This window comes from Colletotrichum aenigma (assembly GCF_013390185.1).
Source record: "Colletotrichum aenigma strain Cg56 chromosome Unknown KSG_Cg56_contig02, whole genome shotgun sequence".
Taxonomy (NCBI): Eukaryota; Fungi; Ascomycota; class Sordariomycetes; order Glomerellales; family Glomerellaceae; genus Colletotrichum; species Colletotrichum aenigma.
Window position 1 is genome coordinate 567892 of NW_023500908.1, and position 19266 is coordinate 587157.

Consider the following 19266-nt stretch of genomic DNA (forward strand, 5'->3'; position numbering starts at 1 on the left):
GACTAACCAAAAGACCAAAACTCCGCCAAAACCCCGCGGCCCTTGCGCGATATAATCGACTTGTCCTCCGCCGGGCCCAGCAGCCAGCCAATCATTCACGTGGCTTAGTCACGTTCTCTCCGAATGGTGTAGTTGGTTCATCACGTTCGACTGTAATGGTTCTACCAAGATCATCGAAAGGTCCCTAGTTCGATTCTGGGTTCGGAGAACGATCCCTTTTTGAAATTCCATGCACTGCTTTTTGATGTCCTGTGGTATTTGGCACTCGTGCCCGGCCGGTGAAACGCGGGCGGCCATCCTTTGTCACCTTCGTAAACGAGCAGTTTGCTGCATATAATCATACCACTCCTGAAAACCCTGTCACGCCATGTTGTCAGCTCGTTCTCGCACCGCCTCAGCCCGGATTAATCCAATTCGTGCTTCGCTGCCGACCCGAGATTGCAGCTAGCCGCCATGACTTCACCGGCTGCCTGTGCTTGACCTGCGCTGATATGTCTTCGCCTCTAGAGCGTCTTTGGCGGGTATTCATTGGATCGGCCTCAAGCTTGGTATATGAATCAGATCATGTATGATCTAATGGTATGGACAAACAAAAAACAGCCCGTGAATTAGACGTGCATACAAAAATATCGCTTCTTCCCATAGCCGGCTGTTCGCGGCGCGTGGTCATTTTTTTTTTCATCCAAGAAAGTCCCTCCTCAAAAGCCAGGAAAATTTGCCAGAAACGCCTTCCCTCGTTCAACGTATTTCTTCTCGCTTTACAAACCCATCCAGTTCCCGTTCACGCTCCCGCCCATGCCTTCAAACCCCGGCACGTACCCATTCCCAAACATGGCTGAAAACTCATCCAGCGCCGGCGGCATCGGCGACAGGCTCCCGTCGAGCCCGAAGAACGGCATCGCCGGCGGCAGCGACGCCGTCCCCTGCCTCCCGGTCCCAGGCGCCACATGACCGCCGCCGCCGCCGCTACCACCACCATGTCCGTGGCCGCCGCCGGTCCGCCAGAATGCCGCGGGGTGCGGCGGGATCGGCAGCCCTGCGTCGTGGCTCCGCTCGCTGCGCGCGTCGTGCGCGGGCGTGTCCGTCTTCCAGAGCATCTCCCACTTCTTGAAGCGCGCGTAGTCGGACTCCTTGGCGGAGCTTGACGCGGCGTCGTCGTTGGCGTCGAGGCGGGAGATGGCGCGCTCGAAGGCCTCGATGAGGGACATCTCTGACTTTGCGGACTCGCCGCCGGTGGACATCTCCTTGAGCATGGCGAGGCCGTCGCGGAGGGCCTCGCGCAGGCGGTCGGTCTTCTTCTGGAGGCACTGCGTAATGATGACGAGGAGGGCTGCGCGGCAGGAGGAGAACTCAGTGTAGGAGGCGCGGGCGAGGCCGATGCTGTTGCGGAGGAGGCGGCAGGTCTCGACGACGCAGAGGGCGGCGTCGACGCAGTCTGCGACGAGGACGGAGCGCGGGTGGGCTTTGGCGGCGGCTGCGGCGGCGGAGCCAGTGCGCGGGGGTACGGCAGAGTCGGCGGGCGAGCCGGAGGAGGAGGCGGTGCTGCGGGTGGATTCGCGGGGGAAGATGAAGGGGCGGCCGGCGAACATGCGGACGAGGCAGTATTCGAGGCGGAGATGCATGTCGGGGCGGAAGACGGCGGATCCGGGGCTCGGGTCTTTGCAGAAGGTGGTTTCTGGGAGGTTGTTCCACCAGGTGTGCAGCTGCGCCTTCATTTCGACTAGTTTGGTTATGCCGTCTGGGATTTCGTGCTTTTCGAAGGTCTTGAAGAGGGAGCTGGAGGCTTGTTAGCTGTGAAGAGGAGAAGCAGGTTGGAGTACTGACATCTGATGGTTGATCCGGCTTAATGCTTGGTTTAGCTGGAGGGTGGCTAGCATGTGTGCGGTGTTTGGTGGTGGTGAGCCGGCCCAGATGTTTGGGCGGTCCACCGGCATCTCGGCGTCAACATCTGCGGCGGCGATGGAGAGTGGTCGGCCGTGGAATATGCCGATGCGCCTAGGATTTGTCAGTACTACCGCCACCGAAGGTTTTATGACCACCTAGCTTACTTCTCTGTTGTGTAGGCTGTCCACCATACGCGGTTCCTTGTCTCGCGGATGACGGGGTCAATGAGGTCTCCTGGATACTTGCGGTGCATGCCGTTTTGTATGGCAAGCTTCACGGCAAGGTTGAGGTACACGTATGACAGTCCGGATGCATCAAGAGGAAGGGTGTAGAGGCCGATGAGTAGGCAAGCTTGCACACTCTCCAGGCTGGATATCGTGATGACATCTGGTACGAGCCTACACGCCTGCTGATAGAACATGATGCCTATGGTGTCCTCGGAGAACGGGCTCGACTCGGCAGGGGCAGTCGGCACCCTGCCCCTCTCATCGCGTGAGTCGAGATACGCATATTGTGTGCCGATGGCGAAGACGATTAAGATGATGCACATAGTCCCGACATCTCGGCGTGTGAGGGATCCCGGGTTCTCATACACGATATCCAACTTCTCTTGCAACCAGTGCCGCTCAACATAGAAGTAGCTGGTCTCGGCATGGTTGAAGAACGCGTGGACGAGGAAGTCAGCCACGTAGCGCGGAGGTAGTGATGAGAGCGAAGCGACAGTGTTGGATGTTGACTGCAGCTCCTCGGGGCGGTAGTATTCCTTGAACTGTGTCTTGGGACCGTCTGGGGTATCCTGAATGATGTAAGCCTTTTGTGATCCAAGTCAATGCCGAGGGGGACATGCATTTACACACTGCTCTATCCACTGCTTTATCCGCATGGAAAAGTTCCAGTGTGAGAACTCGCCGGAGTAGTCTAGCCACAGTCAGTTCCGGGGGCGCCATGAGCCTCATGCCTGGGGCTCATCTTACGGGTGATGTTATTCTCCAATGGCTGCACGGTAATCTCATCCACCTGGAACGAATCGGAGCTTTGGGACTTCACCTCGACCTCGGCGCCAACGTCCGGGTCCATGGTAGCGTCCGGGTCTAGTTGCGGTCCCGTGGCTTCCGGGCCGGCTCGTCCTTTCTCTACGGAATCGGCCAAGGTCTTTAAGGTCTCGGCATCGAGTCTACTCCGGCCGGTGTAGTGGGCGAGGAGACGCTCCATATAGGCCATGCGCTGCCTCAATTCCGAGTCCTCCTGGTGCGACGGGCGGGGTCTATTGATATCCGCCAAATGGTGGCCTCGTCAGCCACGTGTTGAAGCACTTGATGGAGATCCATGGCATCTCGCGACTCATGACGAAGCGTGGATTACAAAAAGAAAGTTTAGTTTACCTTGCCGCACTCTCAGCGCCGGGCTCTTCTCTGGTGGTGGGCGTGAGAAACTCACACTGCCGGCGGAGGCGGGTGCACCGCCGGCAGGGGACTCCGCCGTCGCATTTCTCCTTGAGTCTCCGGCATCCGTCGCAGCTTGGTCGCGTCAGCATGGAAGGCACTTTTCACGGGGCCACGATGGCGGCGAGGAGCTGTGAGAGTTGGGGGAGGTAGATGGGCTTAGAGTGAGGGACTAGGGGACTGGGGAAGGGGAAGGGGAGGGCCTCATCGTACGCTCGAACAGCCCGCTTTCGCTCCTTATCCGCGACGCGGCGCTGCTTGTGTCGTTGCAGACGCAGACCGTCGTCGGGATCCATCGACGTTCGGATCGCGATAGCCGATAAGAGGTGTGAGAAAGACGGCGGCGGCGGAAAAGTCAAGGCAAGGCCAGATAGGGAGCCGCACGCCGATCAGCCAGCGCAAAGGCAAGGCTCCCGGGCCGGTTCGCGGTTCCAGGTCTCGGGGGGCGGGCGGTGCGTGTAACTTGAGACCCCGGGAGCGGAATGCTTGTGTGCAGTGGCGGAGAATGGAGGGAGGGAGACAAGTCTGGTCTCGGCCTCACAGACAACGCATTGAGTCGCTCTCCCTTGCAACTAGGTAAGGTAAGGCAGGTAGAGTTCGCGGTGTGCGGCTGGCGTGCGTGCGGGTGTGAGCAAGGTATGCGGGTGGGTAAAGGGAGGATTTGTTGGCCGGCTCCAAGATTGTGTGTGAGGAGAGCTAAGATAGGCTGGAGCTGGATGAAGTCCCGCGCCTTTCCTGAGAGGGGAGAGAGGGGCTGAATTTCGGCGAAACCTGCGCCGCGGTCGGGGCTTCGGGGCCCACTCTTTTCTGCTGACAGGACGCGGGGAAGCCGGCATGCACCCGGTCGGAGCCGAACACGCATCCCTGTGCCTATCCGCACACACTTCCAAGGTAGTATCTGGAGATGCTGACTCGTGCCTCTTTTTCCTCTATTTCACATTCCAGATCGCACTCTGCCCGACGATAGCAAACTTCATTAACCCCCGGATAGGTACCCCACGAACAGTGACAGGCCAGCTACTCCCTGTCATGCTCATGCACCCAGCCTGTGCATATCCGTACATCATTCTTATCTCCTCATCAATCCCCACTACAGCTTCGCCTTGATCTCTCCCTCCTCCCAAACCGACTTCAATCCCTCCTCCAGCGGGCTGTCCTTGCGCGAGATTCTCGCCTCTGACGTCTCCATGATGCTGGGCAAACCCGTCTCCGCGAACGCAACCCCATCCCTTACCATGGCCGCAACCCCTTTACTGGACAGGAGAATCTCAGGCATGCCGTGGCCCGAGAACCCAGCGATGATGAACTGCCCAGGCTTGCCAAGCACCGCACCGAGATGCGGCATGAAGTCGGAGCTGTACCCCATAACTGTCGCATTCACTTGTCAACAATCACCTGCCTCATTCGGATACCAGGGGGATGGAATGCCATGCACACTCACTGCCAGTCCACACCCGATCGACCTCAGCCCCGCTATCCTCCCAGCCCCGGAATAGCCTCTGCATGTAACCGTCAAAGTACGGCGCCGCGCCCCGCACCAGCTCGTCGTCGCGGACGTTGTCGAACCACTCGGCGCGCTTGTGCCAGAACATCTGCCGCGCCCCGCCCACGACGATGCTCCCGTCCGCCCGCGGGATGAGGTAATCGTTGTTCACGGCGTCGAAGCGGATGCCGTACGTGTTGACCAGGTGCGGCGTGCGCGCGCCCTTGGGCGACGTGATGCGGCTGCAGATGCCGCGGACGGGCACAATGCGGTCTTCGTACTGCGGGAGGACCTGCGCGGTGTAGCCGTTGGTCGCGACGACGACTTTGCCGGCCATGATGGCGCCGCGGGGGGTCTGCACCGTCCACCTGCCGTCTGCGTCTGGCGTCTCGGAGATGCTGCTCACGGGCGTGTTGGCTTGTAAGTTTACGTCCTTTTCGAGAAGACGGTGCAGGATCTGGTGGACCATTTTGGCGGGCCAGAGGTGGGCGGCCGTGAAGGAGAAGCAGCATTTGGCATCCTTCACCCCGGATACCTGGGAACCTAACGTCAGCGACCGTCCGAGCTATGCGTTTTCGTTGACGACTTGCCCTCTCGGCATCTTGTTCAGGAGTGAAAGCCACGTCCTTCAGGTTGACCTTGCCCGCTTTCAAAAGGTCGCGATACGCCGCCTCGGTTTGCTTGGCATGTTCCGGGTCAAGGTACACATCCACAGCCCTCGTTAGGTGGAAATCGCAATCCAGCCCCTCGCTCTCAACGAGTTCCTTCACTGCATACACATTAGATGCCTCGAATGCAGCAAGCTTTGCTGCCTCATTGGCCCCATAGAGCTTGGTGTACTTGGGGACGTTGAAGTACGTGTCGGGCTTGACATGACCGCCGTTGCGCCCCGACGCCCCGGAGCAGACTTTCCTGGCCTCTAGAATCGTGATAGAAGGTGGAGACGGGTTGTCTTTCAGGATATGATACGCCGTAGCCACTCCTGCAAAACCAGCGCCGATAATGACCACATCGCTGCAAGCGGGTAGGTCTGGAGTAGTGCGATGGTCGTCCAGCGCCCGCGGGGAAGAGTTCCAGAAGGAGGTGACGGGGTTGGCGACAGGGGCCCGCATGTGTGTCGGCTTCTGGGTAGCCATCATGAGCGACTGTAATCGATCCGGGGTAGACGTCACGAAAGGAGCTAAGCATCAAACAGCGAAAGCGATCACACTCAATTGATAAGCGATCCGTTTCGAGTTTCTATATACAAAATGTGTGCAAATACAAAGCATTGCTGCATTGATCGCCGCATACAAGTGTTGCAGTATCAAGAACCGACAATCGGCTCAGACTCGGTGAGCACGAAGCTGCAGACCGATGACAATCGGAGTTGTTATTCGATCGAAAGAGATAAGACGCCGGAATGCTGAAAATTCCCCGCCGATACTTCCAGGAGTCGAGTCCGGCTCGTTGCCAACCCTCTCAACGCTTCAGGCGGGGAGCGCGGAGGTTCTCCGAGACCGGAGGCCGACCCGGCCACGGACGACACGGAACCGGCAACTAGCCGGTGCGCCATACCTCGGCCTCTCAACCCAAAGATAAGAAAATGCCCTCCCGAGGGATAAACGGCGTATCAAGCGTATCACTTCACCACCGGCATATGCTTGCTCAATAAAAACGTTTAATAATTATTAATGACGTAGTCTTCGTTGGCTTAGTATTCAATGGCGAAACCGGGCTGCCAATCACGCCGTTTTGCCTTCTGACGCGGCTATGATCTTCCGCGCCATCTCCGGCAACTCGTCCGCCATCACGTCCATCTCGCCAAACAAGTCCACGCACGGCTCCTTCTCGTAGATACTGCACCACGCGCCCTTGAACCCACACCCCTTGGCCGCACTCGCATCCCACATGTGCGCCGCGGCGAACCACGCCTCCTCCCCGTTGAAGCTCTCTAGCTGCGTCTTGTACGCCCGCGGATCCGGCTTGCCCAGCCCGTCAAAGTCGCAGCTGCGCAGGTTCTCCGCGGGCATGTCGATGCCCGCCCTCGCAAAGTAGCCGCCCACGCGCTTGGCGTCGCCCGCCGTGAACGCCCACACCGTGAACCCGGCCTCGCGCAGGAGGGTGAAGCACTCCTTGATGCCGGGCCGGGCCTCGAGCTCCATGAAGCGCTCCATGATGAAGGCGACATCGTCGTCGGTGGCGAGCTGGCGGGGCTCCGGGACGCCGGCCTGGTAGAGCATGCGGTAGAAGAGGCTGCGGAAGATGTCGTAGAAGCGGCGGTAGCGGCCCTGGATGCTGAGGTAGGTGTATTCGCGCTCGGCGGCCTCGATCCAAGCGAAGCCCAGGAGGGCGGGCTTGATCTGGTACTGGGCGAGCTTGGGGCCGAGGCGGGTGTCGATTGCGCGGTGGATCGCGTCGTAGGACATGCAGGTGCCCACGATGTCGAAGACGACGTGTTTCCTTGGGGCTGACATCTTGTTCTCTGGGGGTTGGCTATGAAGAGCTGGATGAATTATTGGATGATAGTGACGTATGCCGTAAGGGGGTGATGTCCTGCTTCCTATAGCCTAATCCGGGACTATGTGTTTGACGATTTATACGTCCTCATCGCCCGACTTCAAGCTTCATTAACGTTGTGATATCAAACGCTAGCGAGGGCCCCATCACCGGTGCATCATTATCTTATCTCGGTGTCTTGGGGCCGCGGGGATGAGCGGGGTACCGCAGGACCCCTCATCCCCAGCCGGCTTCCTTGTGCGGGCCCGAAGACCCGGCTGTGTATCTCTCGGCGGAGATCTGTCTGAGCAAGGTTGCCCTGATCTAGGCGAAGGGTTTTCCGGGGATAGTTGATAAGGTGCCGGTTGGGAGACGCGTTGACCACCGTTCCCGGTCCGCGTGGACATCAATTCCCGGCATGCTCCCACGGGCCCGGCCGGCCGGCAGTTGACGCGAGAGACAACGCTGACGGAGTTCTGTTCATCCAGCATCATCTGGATGTATCCGGAGGCTGCTCATTCGGAAGAATCCGTGGAATCCGCGGCCTGGGGCCACACCAGCGGCCGGCCGTGATCCATTTGACAGCAAGCCATTTTCAGTCACGAGATCGTAGTCGTATTGTAGTGTTGCCAATTTTTGAGAGACTGTTGTTTGGCAGGCCCGCTACGCCGCGTATTTCAAGACCGGCAGGTGAAAAACATGAAGACCAGTGGCCAATATGACTCATGATAGACTCCAGATTGGTTTGATTATCAAATGTTTTTCAATTGTATTTCGTCGCCTTTTGCGGCGGTGTCATTATGGTATCAGTGCAAAATCAACTCCCAAGAGGGCAAGGCCGCATCTCGGCATACCCTCCGAGTTCAAAACCCATGCTATGCTTTGTCCGCCCAATCAACTTTTCCGTCCATGCCATGCTTTTTTGCGCTTAAATTTACAGAGATGAGAAGGTCTTCTCGAATGCAGAAATGAGGAGAGGAACTGCAAAGTAACAGGTCAGTGAAATGTCCTCGGCTTCCTAGTTTGAGGGTTCAATATCAACTTACTGTGAGCCTCCTCAAAGATCAACATGGGGCGGAGACGGATGGTCTCCTTACCACAGGCACCGATGTTGACGCCAAGGCGCTTCATGGAGCCGGTGACAGCCGCTGCGCTCTGGGTGTCGAAGGCGATGTAGTGGCCCTGGCCCTTGCCGCGCAGGTTCTGGACGTGGTCAGGGAACTTCTGCGCGAGCTTCTCCATCTCGGCGTAGAGGGCGGCGCCGACGCGCGCGGTCTGCTCGACCAGGTTGCGCTTGCTGATCTCGTCGACGACGGCCTTGCTAACGATAACGCGGGCCGGGTCGCCGATCCAGGTGTTGAACTGGCGGTAGGCCTTGTCGGGGACCAGCATACGGTCGCCAAAGTAGTAGCCGGCCGTCTGGGCCTTCTTGGAGAAGGTGACGATATCGGGAGGGGAGGTGAGGTTCCAGTGGGCGTGGCCCCAGAACTTGCCAGTGGCGCCGAAGCCTGAGTCGTGTTAGTGGGGGTGTATCTTGAAGGAGTACAAATACCGGGGGAACCTACCAGTCTGGACCTCATCGACGATCAGGACAACGTCGTTGTTCTTAGTGATGTCACGCAGGCCCTGGAAGAAAGCGGGCGAGGCATGGTTGTCACCGCCCTCGCTCTGAATAGGCTCGACGATGATGGCGGCGACGGGGCAGTGCCAGCTCTTAACAAGCTCCTCAACCTCCTTCAAGCAGCGCTTCTCCTCGGCATCGTTCTCAGCGGCATGCTTCTCAAGGGGGTACTTGAGGGCAGGGAACGAGGCCTGGGGCCAGTTAAAAGAGGGAATATCAAGCTTGTGGACAGCCTTGGAGCGGGTGGTGGACAGACTGCCGAAGCCACGGCCGTGGAAGGAGTTCTTGAAGCTCATGATGGCCAGCTCAGGCGAGCCGGGGGAGGTGTTGTGCAGGCAGGAGTGGATCTCCTCGTGGGACCACTCGGCCTCGCCACGCTCGCGGCGGCGGTAGAGCATGAAGGCGGCCTTGTAGGCCAGCTCGTTGGCCTCGGAGCCGGACTGGGCGGTGAAGATGTGGTTCATGCCCTCCGGAGCGACCTTGAGCAGGCCGTCCTGGAGGATGTCGTGCCAGTAGGCGGAGGGGAAGTTGCCGATGGCCGGGCGGTTGACCAGGGCGGAGATCATCTCGGGCGACTTGGCGGCCTCGATGAGGGTGGGGTTGTTGTAGCCAACCGGGATGGAGGCGATCTGGGAGTAGCTGTTGGGGGGTTTGAGATTAGCGAGCTGCGGGGGACAAGGTGGGATGCCGAGGATCTGCGGTGACCTCAGGAGGGGCACCTACACATCGAGGAACTTGTTTCCATCAACGTCAACGATGCTTTTGTTTGTTAGTAACAGCTCAAAAGGCGTTTTCTAGCTATGACGCATACTAGTTGTCGTGGCTCTTCTCGTAGTCGACGACGAAGTGAACAGCACGAGCGTCGAAGACAGTATCAAGCTTCTTCTGGCTGGCCTTGGACATGGGTCCAGGTACCTCCGTGGTGACCGAGTGCTCGACGAAGGAAGGCATGTTGTCGGTCTTACTTTTAAGACAATCGGTGATCTCGGGTGTTGTCTAGGTCGAGTCTCAAGGTAGAAGTAGAGTGTCTTGATGAGAAGTGATTGTGTGATGACATTGGCGAGCAAGAGAAGACAACATAGTCGAGTTGAAGAAGAACGTCTATTTATCTCCTAGAATCTCGCAACACCCGAGAGCTTCCGTTCGCCCCTCGAAGACAGACAGCCGGGGACGAAGCCGGCCGGTCCCGAGCCGGCCCCATCCGGGCCCAGAACGGCTTCAGAAAAGTCCCCACCATCTCCATCGGAGCTAGCATGATCCCCCGATTGCGGCTCGTTATGACCACCAGAAACTCGCCTTGAGGCGTTTTCTGTCCCGTGCGTTTCTTTTCCCACATGGAATTGGCCCGATTCTTTACCATATCTAGCGGGTTGATATGTGTCATTGTCTCCCCTCCGCTGTCGACCCCACCCCGTGGCCCCGGGCCGGTCCCACTTTCGTTTCGCTATCGCTGGGTTTTCTGAGGCACACCGGCATCGCGACGGCACGCGCGGTCCTGTGATAACATCGTGAGTGAGTGAGGGGTTCATATAAACCGCCGGACCGCGAAGGCTATTTGCTGCAATTGCCGCGGTTCATACTAAGACATCAGACCACTTTGCTGCAGGGTTTCTTGACGTGCATTGTTTCTGCCAGCAACAGTTATTCAAAATGGCGTCAGGCGCACACCAGGTGAGTGCTCATGCATGCGAGGAAGCCGCGGTCTTCCGGTCTGCCCGCAACACCGTCCCGGCAGCTGATTTGGAAGAATTAGTTGAAAGATGCTTCACTCTTGAAGACGGCGTGTTATGTGAACGGAGAATGGGTTAGCGCGGCCTCGAGCAAGGTGTTCTCTGTTGAGAGTGAGTTGCCTCCTGTTTCCACGACCTCAACTCATGCTGACACTGGGTACAGACCCTTCCACTCTCGCCGAGGTAGCCACATGCCCCGAGTTCGATGAGAAGGACACTGAAGCTTCTATCCTCGCCGCTCATGAAGCCTTCAAATCTTACCGCAAGACTCCTGCGCGAGCGAGGGCCCGCTACCTGCGCAAGTGGTACGACCTCATGATGGAAAACGCAGAGGATCTGGCCGCCATCATCACCCTCGAGAACGGCAAGCCCCTGGCCGATGCCAGAACAGAGGTCGCCTACGCGGCGTCATTCTTCGAGTGGTTCTCCGAGGAGGCACCCAGGATATACGGCGATACCATCCAGGCTAGTAACCCGAGCTGCAGGCTCGTCACCCTCAAGGAGCCCGTCGGCGTCTGCGGATTGATCGCCCCCTGGAACTTCCCCGCTGCCATGATTACGCGCAAGGCCGGTCCCGCGCTGGCTGCTGGCTGCACCGTAGTCGTCAAGGCCCCTGCCGAGGCGCCCCTAACGGCTTTGGCCCTGGCTGAGCTCGCTCACCGGGCTGGTATCCCCAAGGGCGTGGTTAACATCATCACTGCTCTGGATAACACTGTTTCCGTGGGCAAGGTCCTGACGACGCACCCGATCATCAAGAAGGTGTCCTTCACAGGCTCGACCGGCGTAGGAAAGCTCCTGATGAACCAGTGCTCTTCAACCCTGAAGAAGCTGTCTTTTGAACTTGGTGGAAACGCCCCCTTTATCGTCTTCGAGGACGCGGACCTCGATGCTGCTGTGAAGGGCTTGATTGCGTCTAAGTTCAGGATATCAGGCCAAACGTGCGTGTGCGCTAACCGCATCCTGGTTCACCGCGCTGTCTACGACAAGTTCACCAAGATGCTCGTCGATGCTATCAAGGGCTTTGTTGTTGGTGATGGATTCGGCAAGAAGACGACACACGGCCCCCTGATCCACGGCCGCGCGGTGGCTAAGGTGGATGAGCACGTCAAGGATGCCGTTTCCAAGGGCGCGCGGGTGCTTCTCGGCGGCAAGCCCTTGACGGAGCTTGGCCCCAACTTCTTCGACATCACGGTGCTGGCTGATATGAAGCCTGGCATGAAGGTCTGCTCCGAGGAGACGTTCGGCCCGGTCGCCGCTTTCTTTGCCTTTGACACTGAAGAAGAGGCTATTGCGCTTGCCAACAATGCGGATGTTGGTCTTGCCGGGTACTTCTTCAGCAAGGATGTGTCGAGGTGCTGGAGGGTAGCGGAGGCGTTGGAGGTCGGTATGGTTGGAGTCAACATCGGTAAGAACCCCTGAAAAGAGACAAGAATCGTGAAAAGATAAGTCGCTGACATGATTCACAGGCGCTATCAGCGACCCTGCGGCACCTTTTGGTGGTGTGAAGCAGAGTGGTTTCGGCAGAGAGGGCAGCAAGTACGGCATTGACGAGTTTTTGGTTACGAAGATGGTCATGACTTGCATCGAATAATGACACAAACTTAGATTTAGAGCTTTTAGACCAAGAACAGCGATCTAATTACTAGACGTATTTATCTTCCTCCTCATAGCCTATCATTTGCTCCCTCGATAGCTTGGCTGCTACACGGGCTTTGGGAGTGAATCTCTCGTCTCCAGCGATGAATGCGAACTGTTCCTTCCACACTTCCCATCTCTCTTGGCTCCACATAGCCCTTGGCCCAGTTTCATGAAGCTTTTTGCACTGCTGATACACGAATCGACCCTCGTCGGGCCACATGATCCACTGCGCAGCTGCAATAGCATCTCCCGAGACCCTGTTGGGGCCGCCGATCTTTCGCTTCTCGAGATCAGGGTAGTTACTGCTTGATGGCATTATGTCGCCAAGTGCGGACAGAAACCCGCAGTTGATGAGCCCGAGAGCGGTGATGCGCGCAATTGCTGATTGGAAGTTGCGCCAGCGAACTTGTGTCTCGCTTCCAGGCGTTTCGATATCTGAATATGGATACGAATATTCTAGACCGCATTGTTAGTAACAATGAGCAGTGAGAACCGCCAACTATTTCGGGGCTTTGCACATGCGAGCACACATACCTTCTGCTTCTCGGCGAAACATTACCGTTAACGCCATCCAATCGTCTCCGAACGGCCACAGCGAGATGAAATGGCTGTCGTCTCCATCACCATTTGGGATGCCGTCGGGGACTTGGTGCTCGGGCATAGCCCTGAGTGCCTCGAGAAATTGAACAATAGCATCTTGACCAGGGTGAAAGGGAGGGAATGCGGAGCACAGCTTGGCGATGGTCGGAAACACAAGGTCGATACTTCCGCTGGCATTCGGTGCTATCGCGCGCAAGGACATGCCCTTTGCTTCTTCGTCAGGGGTCAGGTTCTTGGGGTCAGGTCTCTTTAAGAGCTCCTTCAGGCGATTGTTGGCGTCTTGAACCACCCATGCGTCAAAATCAGCCGCTGCTTCACTCGGTGTCACGGTGCCGTCGATCAAATTCTGCAGCTTCCGTTTGTAGAGGATGTCTTCTTCGTCGTCATCGTCAGCAAACAGATTCAGACTCAGAACTCTTGAGTCTAGGTCTTCAGTGGCCATTCTGAGTCGTGTTTTGTGAAGAGCATGCAAAGTGACTAGTTCCGTCGGGCCCTATCAGTAGGGAAGGCGCAGAGATGATGAGAAATTCTCGGTGAAGGGCAGAGCGGCATGCTCTCAGCAGAACGAGCAGATGTTTGTAGGTGCCTGTTCTGCAGGTTCCAGCGAAAAACGTGCGACTTGGCGAACCATAACACAGCTTGATGAAAGATCAAGAAGAATTCCACTGCCTCAACTTGCCTCGATGTAAGTTGCCGTAAGGTAGGTGAGACGTGATGCCCCACACGAGATACCAATTAAACTAGCGCCGTGCGTGACTAGGATCAGTTCCGGTCTTCCGACGCTGAGGCTAAAGTTGTGTTTCTCGCTGACTCTCTCGCTGGTTCTCACTGGTCCCCGTCTGGCCCTCTTTTCGGACAATTCGCTGATTATCTCGCTGGCCCCGTCGCTCGTCAGAGTACCCCAGGCTCAGCCAGGGTCGATCTACAGAAACAGGCTAAAATAAGAAGAACGGGATGCCGCCTGGAGAACGGGAACAGGTATATCTAGATATTCAAGAGGGGCGGCGGGTCGGCCGAAGTTTAATAGAACGCCGTGAGACCAAGAGGGACCAGAAAGATCTGCTCCACTAACCTGTACTGCGAGAAGAACCCACCGCAGAAGCATATTTGGACGTCTCTCCTCGGTTTTTCGGGTATCTAATCGCTCGATCTCTGACGGATGGTCTATTTTCGTAGTCGGTGACTCCGACGTTCTTTCCCATACGGAAAACATGCTCTTCGCACCAATATACACAATACCTGCTGAGAATAACATATCGGTATTCGGAATTACCTCTACATGGCCGAACAGCTGCGTTCCCAGCAGACGTCTGACAGAAGCACTGCTTACCTGCTCCTGTGGGGAGGCAAAGGAGGCAGACCACCTAGTCTACTGCCGAAAGACCTTAGCGAGGAGGCTTCAGTGGCCCACCCTCCACCCCTCTAGTCCACAGGAGCCTATAGGACCAATAGGATCTCTGGATCGATACTACAAGGGGCTAATCACTGATCATGAAGGCTTCCAGGCCTTTCTCTGCGTGACAGATTTCTTCCGGAAGATCTGCCCGCGGTACTAGGGCCTAGGTCTGAACCTAGGCCTTAGTAACGAACCCCCCCCCCTCGTAGAGGAACTGACGAGTATAACGGAACCAGGGAACCAGCGGGAACTAGGGACGGATAGAACACATAGTAGCCTATGGGCAAGATTTGGAGGACGTTAGGAAGAGGCGTGTACTGTAGAGTATATAGCTTGAGCCTGCGGCCCTCCACGCCATATACCCCTCGGGAGGTCGGCCGCAAGGGCGGCTGCGCCCTTGCCGCCACGGCGTTAAATACAACAACAACAACAACAGCAGACGTCTGAGTAGCCGTGCCCCTGTGCAAAATGAATCAACAGATCTTGGCAAGAAACGATGTGTGCGCGTGAAAAGAATATAAACTGTGAAGAAGCCTGTTCAAAGTAGGCCATGTCGCATCACAACAATCAACACCTTCAAAAAACACGCCTTTACGCTTTCTAGATCAACTTCGTTGGAAAACACTCATTTACAGTCAACATGCACTTCATCAAGACTCTGATCCCCCTCGCCCTCTTCACGGCTCCTATTTGGGCCGTCCCTACTCCTGCCACTGAGGATAGCCTTGAAGCCCGCGCGGTATGTAATCGGCAAATGCGTTTTCTTTGGCTCTCTCAGACCACTTAAATTTCCTATGAGTCACCCACTAACCTACATTGCCTGTCAAACAGCCTCCCAAGTCAGCTCCTAAGCAAGCCCCCAAAAAGCCTGCTACTGTGACCTGCACGCCTACCAAGAGCGAGGCGAAGGAGAAGAAGTTTGTCGTGGAAATCGACAAAGTCAAGATCGAAGCTACGAATGCCGGATTTGCCGCTGGCAAGAGCAGCTACCCGCACGTCTTCGGAAACCAGGAAAAGATCAACTGGGGTGTTGAGGCCTGCACCAGCGGCAAACCCACCTTGTACGAGTATCCCGTGTTCTGGCAGGGCTACAAGGGTGCCGTGTGGCAGGAGAATGAGAAGGTCAAGAACCAGAATGTCTCTCCCCTCCGCGTAGTCTACGCGAACAGCAAGGGGTCGGTCGTTTACTGCGGCGTGATGACCCATATGGAGGTGTCGAAGGACTACCGTGGCAGCAAGGAATTCAAGAAGTGTGTCTAAGCCGTGTTGTTGGATTATCTAAAAGTACAAATAGTTCTTGATTTTTCAAGAAGCTTGAAGACTTTGGGCGGGGATGGATCTTTGAGGGTTATCATTGACATATTTATACACATAGACATAGAATATAAAAGCCTATCATTTTTGTACAGACCATGCTATTTTACTTCCGTTCTCCTCATTCCTTTTGGGCGATTATGATATGACGAAAGGCACATCTCATGGCCTTGGTCCTTGCCAACAATACGGTGACTGCCCTCCGATCACCAAAAGTCTACCCCAATCCCTGCGAGATGCTCAAAAGCTCTTGTGAAAACTATACTATCGGGCCTCGATGAACCACTTCTTATCCTTGAAGTAGTTGACACTCTGGCAAGCCAAGGGGTGTGGGTTTTGCGGAGAGTATTGGTGTTGACCAACACAATCATGCATGAATTGGCGCGAGAAAGGGTGGATATCAGCAAACTCCTGTCGCCCGTGTTTCCAGAGTCGTCGGATCTCACGAGGTCAACCATGACTAAATCTCTTTCGGGCATCGTGAATGGTGTATGTGCCTCCACGTGACGAATTCCCTCATCTTGGAAGGCTTTTTCCCATTCAGTGATGCTGGAATTGTAGGGAGTTACCACTCATGCAGAAAGTTGGTAAGTCGAATCGGCGTGGTCCCGGAGGGACTTTTTGCGAAGAGGCTTCAGGATGGTTTGCAGAAGCTGACTTCCCTCATCGATGTGCTTGGGGTTGTAGTATCCCTCTGCCGAACTGATCTCTTTGGAATGCTTTACATCGATCATGATGGCAAATTCAGAAAGCTCTTGGCCGTACCTTTGCGCGACCAGGTCCCTGAATAGAGTCTGTATTGGCGACGGAGAAGGGTTCTTCTGCACTGCCGTGATGCGATTGCCGTAAAAGACCTTTGAAACGACGGCGCCCACCAGGCCGTTTGACCTATGATCGGCACACAGGTATTCATCGTGAGGGATCATGAACGACGCCACCATCCTTTGCAATAGCGACGTTTGGAGCTGGCTTGCGAAAGAATTGCTCTCTTGTATGGCCTTGAACCTGGCATCTCCACTTGCTCTTTTCGAGAAGAAGGCCGATTCCTGCTGATCAGGATCGCCAACGAGGAAACAAGCTAGAGGATCTTGTTCCGCAATCAGGCACATAGTGTCGACTTCGCTGGATGAGCCAGCATCTTCGTGAACACAAATGTCTGCCCGGAAAAGCTGTGGGAATATCGGCGAAGCGCAGATTGCTGCAGGGGTGCCGACGACGACTTGAGTGGAAGACACAATCTCATATGCCAACGAGTATATAGAGTCCGCACAGAACATGAAATAGTCTTCCTTTTCCACGCATTTCATGATTCCACTCCGCAGCTGGGCGTCTCTTTCGTTCAGCTTTTCGATTGGCTGTCTAAGTCGTGTTGCTATCAGGCCTTCCAATGTGAGCTCAGGTACTCGAGTTTGGTGACTGCTGTCGGCTGTCTTGAAATGAAACCCGTCCGGGTCTCCAACTGTAGCGATGCTGCGACCGGGAGGGCTCCCTGGTGTGGTTGGTGATGGGACTTTGCAATGTTCTTGACGTTTCCATTCTTGACATATTCGCCGGATCATCGCACATTGACGTCTCTGCTGCTCTTGATGCCAATCCGCCCGTAGTGTTTCCTGCACGTCCGAATCATGGTACGGCTTATACTTTGGATGTTCATCCCAGTCAAGAACGTCCCTGACATCGAATAGGCGTAAGACTTGAAAGCTTTTCTGAGGGTTGTACTCCTTTGCCATATTCACATATCGTGCGCAGATGTCGTCGCAGGTCGAGTTGGTGCCCACCTGTACCAAGATTTGCGCGAATGGCTTGTTGAGTGTCTTCGCTTGGGAAATAGGACGAGATAGAGGTTCCATGGCTGCTAGCATGGTCTGGAAGACCGTGGTGGTCGTCTTCCCTGTTCCAGGCCAACCAACGATTGGTATATAGAAATGAGGCGACTGAGAGATTTTCTGAATGAGTCGTACTTGTCCGTATGATGGTGTATCGTGAGTTGCTCTCGACCATAGTACATTTTGTTGGTTACTTGCCTCGGAAGTAAAACCAGCGAGTGCAGGAAACCGTGGCCCAACGGTGGTGTAGTGCCGAGGAGACATCATTCGGTAGTCCTCCACTGCATCCCGAGACATTCGACTTGCAGAAGGTCCGATTCCAAAGCCGAAGAGTTTCTGAAGCGCTCTGATCCGAAAATCCCATTCCGTCTCATGGTCTATGATGATCTTGATATCGTAGTCCCCTGACATGACCCTCTCCTTCACTTGGTCATCAGTGAGGTCAAGGGGAAGTTCTGGGAACTTCAGCTTCACCGGAATATCTTTATCCTTCCAAGGGCAAGGCAAATCCGAAATGGGCAGCTTCATTTGATAGATGTGACAAGAAGAATCCCACTTGGAAGACGGGAGAGAGATGCGCTCGGCGCTGCACCATATGCCCTTATTCTGCGCATGAAAAGGTTTTCGAGTAAATCCTCGTAGCACGAGGTCTTCAATGAAGGTTTCGATAAGACACCATACTCTGGGGCGGTCCCACGTTTCGTAGCCGGTCTTCGGAGGTTTAGTTGCTGCCAGTAGCTGATCGAACATCTCTCGCACGAGATCTTGGTGTTCCTCAGCGACCAATTGCATCATAAAGTCAACGCAGTCGATTCTGTATACAACGGAGCCACCTCCGTAACATACCAACAGCTGCGATATCCAATCAAAAAGATATCGCAGACCGTCTTGAACACCCAGTTCGACGCGTATAGGTTTTGCGGTTTTCCCTGGTTTGTGGTATTCTTGCTGCATGGTTTTAAGCTGATTACCTCTGGAGGGACTTGTATCACGGCCAACAACTGCTGAAGCAGCAGAGGTGCACACGTGCCGCAGATCACGTCCGCATTCACTCAAATCCAAGTCCACAACTTCCGAAGAAGCGGAACTTCGGAAACCGTACTCGTCGCGGAGGAAAACACCGCGTGTAACTTCGACGGTGGCTTGAATGCGAACCTTCGAACGAAGTCGGGGTAATCGACGCCGCGACTCGTGATCTAGATTGGCGGTTTTAACAACCAGGATGTACTCGGTGGGATCGCCTGAGATATCATGAAACCTTGAAGGAATGGCAACAGCAGTTGGGGACATGGAGAGCCCAACAGCCTCGTCTCGAACGCTTTTCCGTTCCCAGTCGGCGGTGATGCCGTACCTGAGGTAGACAATTTGCTGCTCCTTCGACCAGAAACGAGGGGTAGCCCTGGTTGAAGCAATGTGTGGTCGGCGTGAGGATCTTAAAAGATCTCGAACTTTGGGTTTGTAGAGCTTGAATGGTCCACCCTTTTGCTTGTTGCGAGAATAAGCTTCCAAGAGGAGCGCTATCCATACCTCGATTGGATGGCTGTTTTCGGTCTTGGGCACGGGAAGCAAAAGCCTAATAGTAAAGCCAGTTTGGTCCGTCTTCTTGACGCACAATATTTGCTCTTTTATCTGTTGCACTAGGGATTTGGCAGGAGCTGAGAGCTGGATATCGTAGCGTCCCAGCCCGCAGCGTAGGAAAACCTGCTTGACTTCGACTTCGATATTCTTGGCGCTGAGTGTTGCCTCGGTATTTTGGCCACACTCTTGATAGATAGGTGTGATTTGGCCAGTGCTCAGGTGACTGTGACGGATACTAGCTACTTCGGTGTCTGGGATGTCGATGCTGAGCAAAAC

The 19266-nt window shown here is 55.6% G+C and overlaps 7 protein-coding genes across 7 annotated transcripts; 2 read left to right on the forward strand and 5 right to left on the reverse strand.

Moving 5' to 3' along the window:
• Positions 1–758: 758 nt before the first annotated feature.
• Positions 759–3622, reverse strand: CGCA056_v002184 (putative transcriptional regulatory protein; the record flags this gene model as incomplete). Its single annotated transcript, XM_037317443.1, has 7 exons — positions 759–1776; positions 1825–1995; positions 2049–2680; positions 2738–2802; positions 2859–3148; positions 3267–3401; positions 3435–3622. The coding sequence occupies 7 exons, from the start codon at positions 3620–3622 to the stop codon at positions 759–761; spliced, it is 2499 nt and encodes an 832-aa protein (XP_037182847.1).
• A 794-nt stretch (positions 3623–4416) lies between these two features.
• On the reverse strand, positions 4417–5945 carry ordL-3 (putative oxidoreductase OrdL; the record flags this gene model as incomplete). The annotated part of the gene is made up of 3 exons (XM_037317444.1): positions 4417–4694; positions 4768–5344; positions 5433–5945. The coding sequence occupies 3 exons, from the start codon at positions 5943–5945 to the stop codon at positions 4417–4419; spliced, it is 1368 nt and encodes a 455-aa protein (XP_037182848.1).
• A 588-nt stretch (positions 5946–6533) lies between these two features.
• On the reverse strand, positions 6534–7265 carry CGCA056_v002186 (Glyceraldehyde 3-phosphate phosphatase; the record flags this gene model as incomplete). Its single annotated transcript, XM_037317445.1, has 1 exon — positions 6534–7265. One exon carries the CDS (start codon positions 7263–7265, stop codon positions 6534–6536), a length of 732 nt encoding a protein of 243 aa, XP_037182849.1.
• Positions 7266–8221: 956 nt separating this feature from the next.
• On the reverse strand, positions 8222–9859 carry gatA-5 (4-aminobutyrate aminotransferase; the record flags this gene model as incomplete). The annotated part of the gene is made up of 5 exons (XM_037317446.1): positions 8222–8268; positions 8334–8795; positions 8853–9547; positions 9632–9667; positions 9720–9859. 5 exons carry the CDS (start codon positions 9857–9859, stop codon positions 8222–8224), a joined length of 1380 nt encoding a protein of 459 aa, XP_037182850.1.
• A 699-nt stretch (positions 9860–10558) lies between these two features.
• CGCA056_v002188 (putative succinate-semialdehyde dehydrogenase) lies at positions 10559–12229 on the forward strand (the record flags this gene model as incomplete). The annotated part of the gene is made up of 4 exons (XM_037317447.1): positions 10559–10579; positions 10662–10749; positions 10802–12043; positions 12105–12229. 4 exons carry the CDS (start codon positions 10559–10561, stop codon positions 12227–12229), a joined length of 1476 nt encoding a protein of 491 aa, XP_037182845.1.
• Positions 12230–12280: 51 nt separating this feature from the next.
• CGCA056_v002189 (uncharacterized protein) lies at positions 12281–13318 on the reverse strand (the record flags this gene model as incomplete). The annotated part of the gene is made up of 2 exons (XM_037317448.1): positions 12281–12732; positions 12811–13318. 2 exons carry the CDS (start codon positions 13316–13318, stop codon positions 12281–12283), a joined length of 960 nt encoding a protein of 319 aa, XP_037182846.1.
• A 1594-nt stretch (positions 13319–14912) lies between these two features.
• On the forward strand, positions 14913–15532 carry CGCA056_v002190 (uncharacterized protein; the record flags this gene model as incomplete). Its single annotated transcript, XM_037317449.1, has 2 exons — positions 14913–15011; positions 15104–15532. The coding sequence occupies 2 exons, from the start codon at positions 14913–14915 to the stop codon at positions 15530–15532; spliced, it is 528 nt and encodes a 175-aa protein (XP_037183777.1).
• Between the last annotated feature and the right edge of the window lie 3734 nt (positions 15533–19266).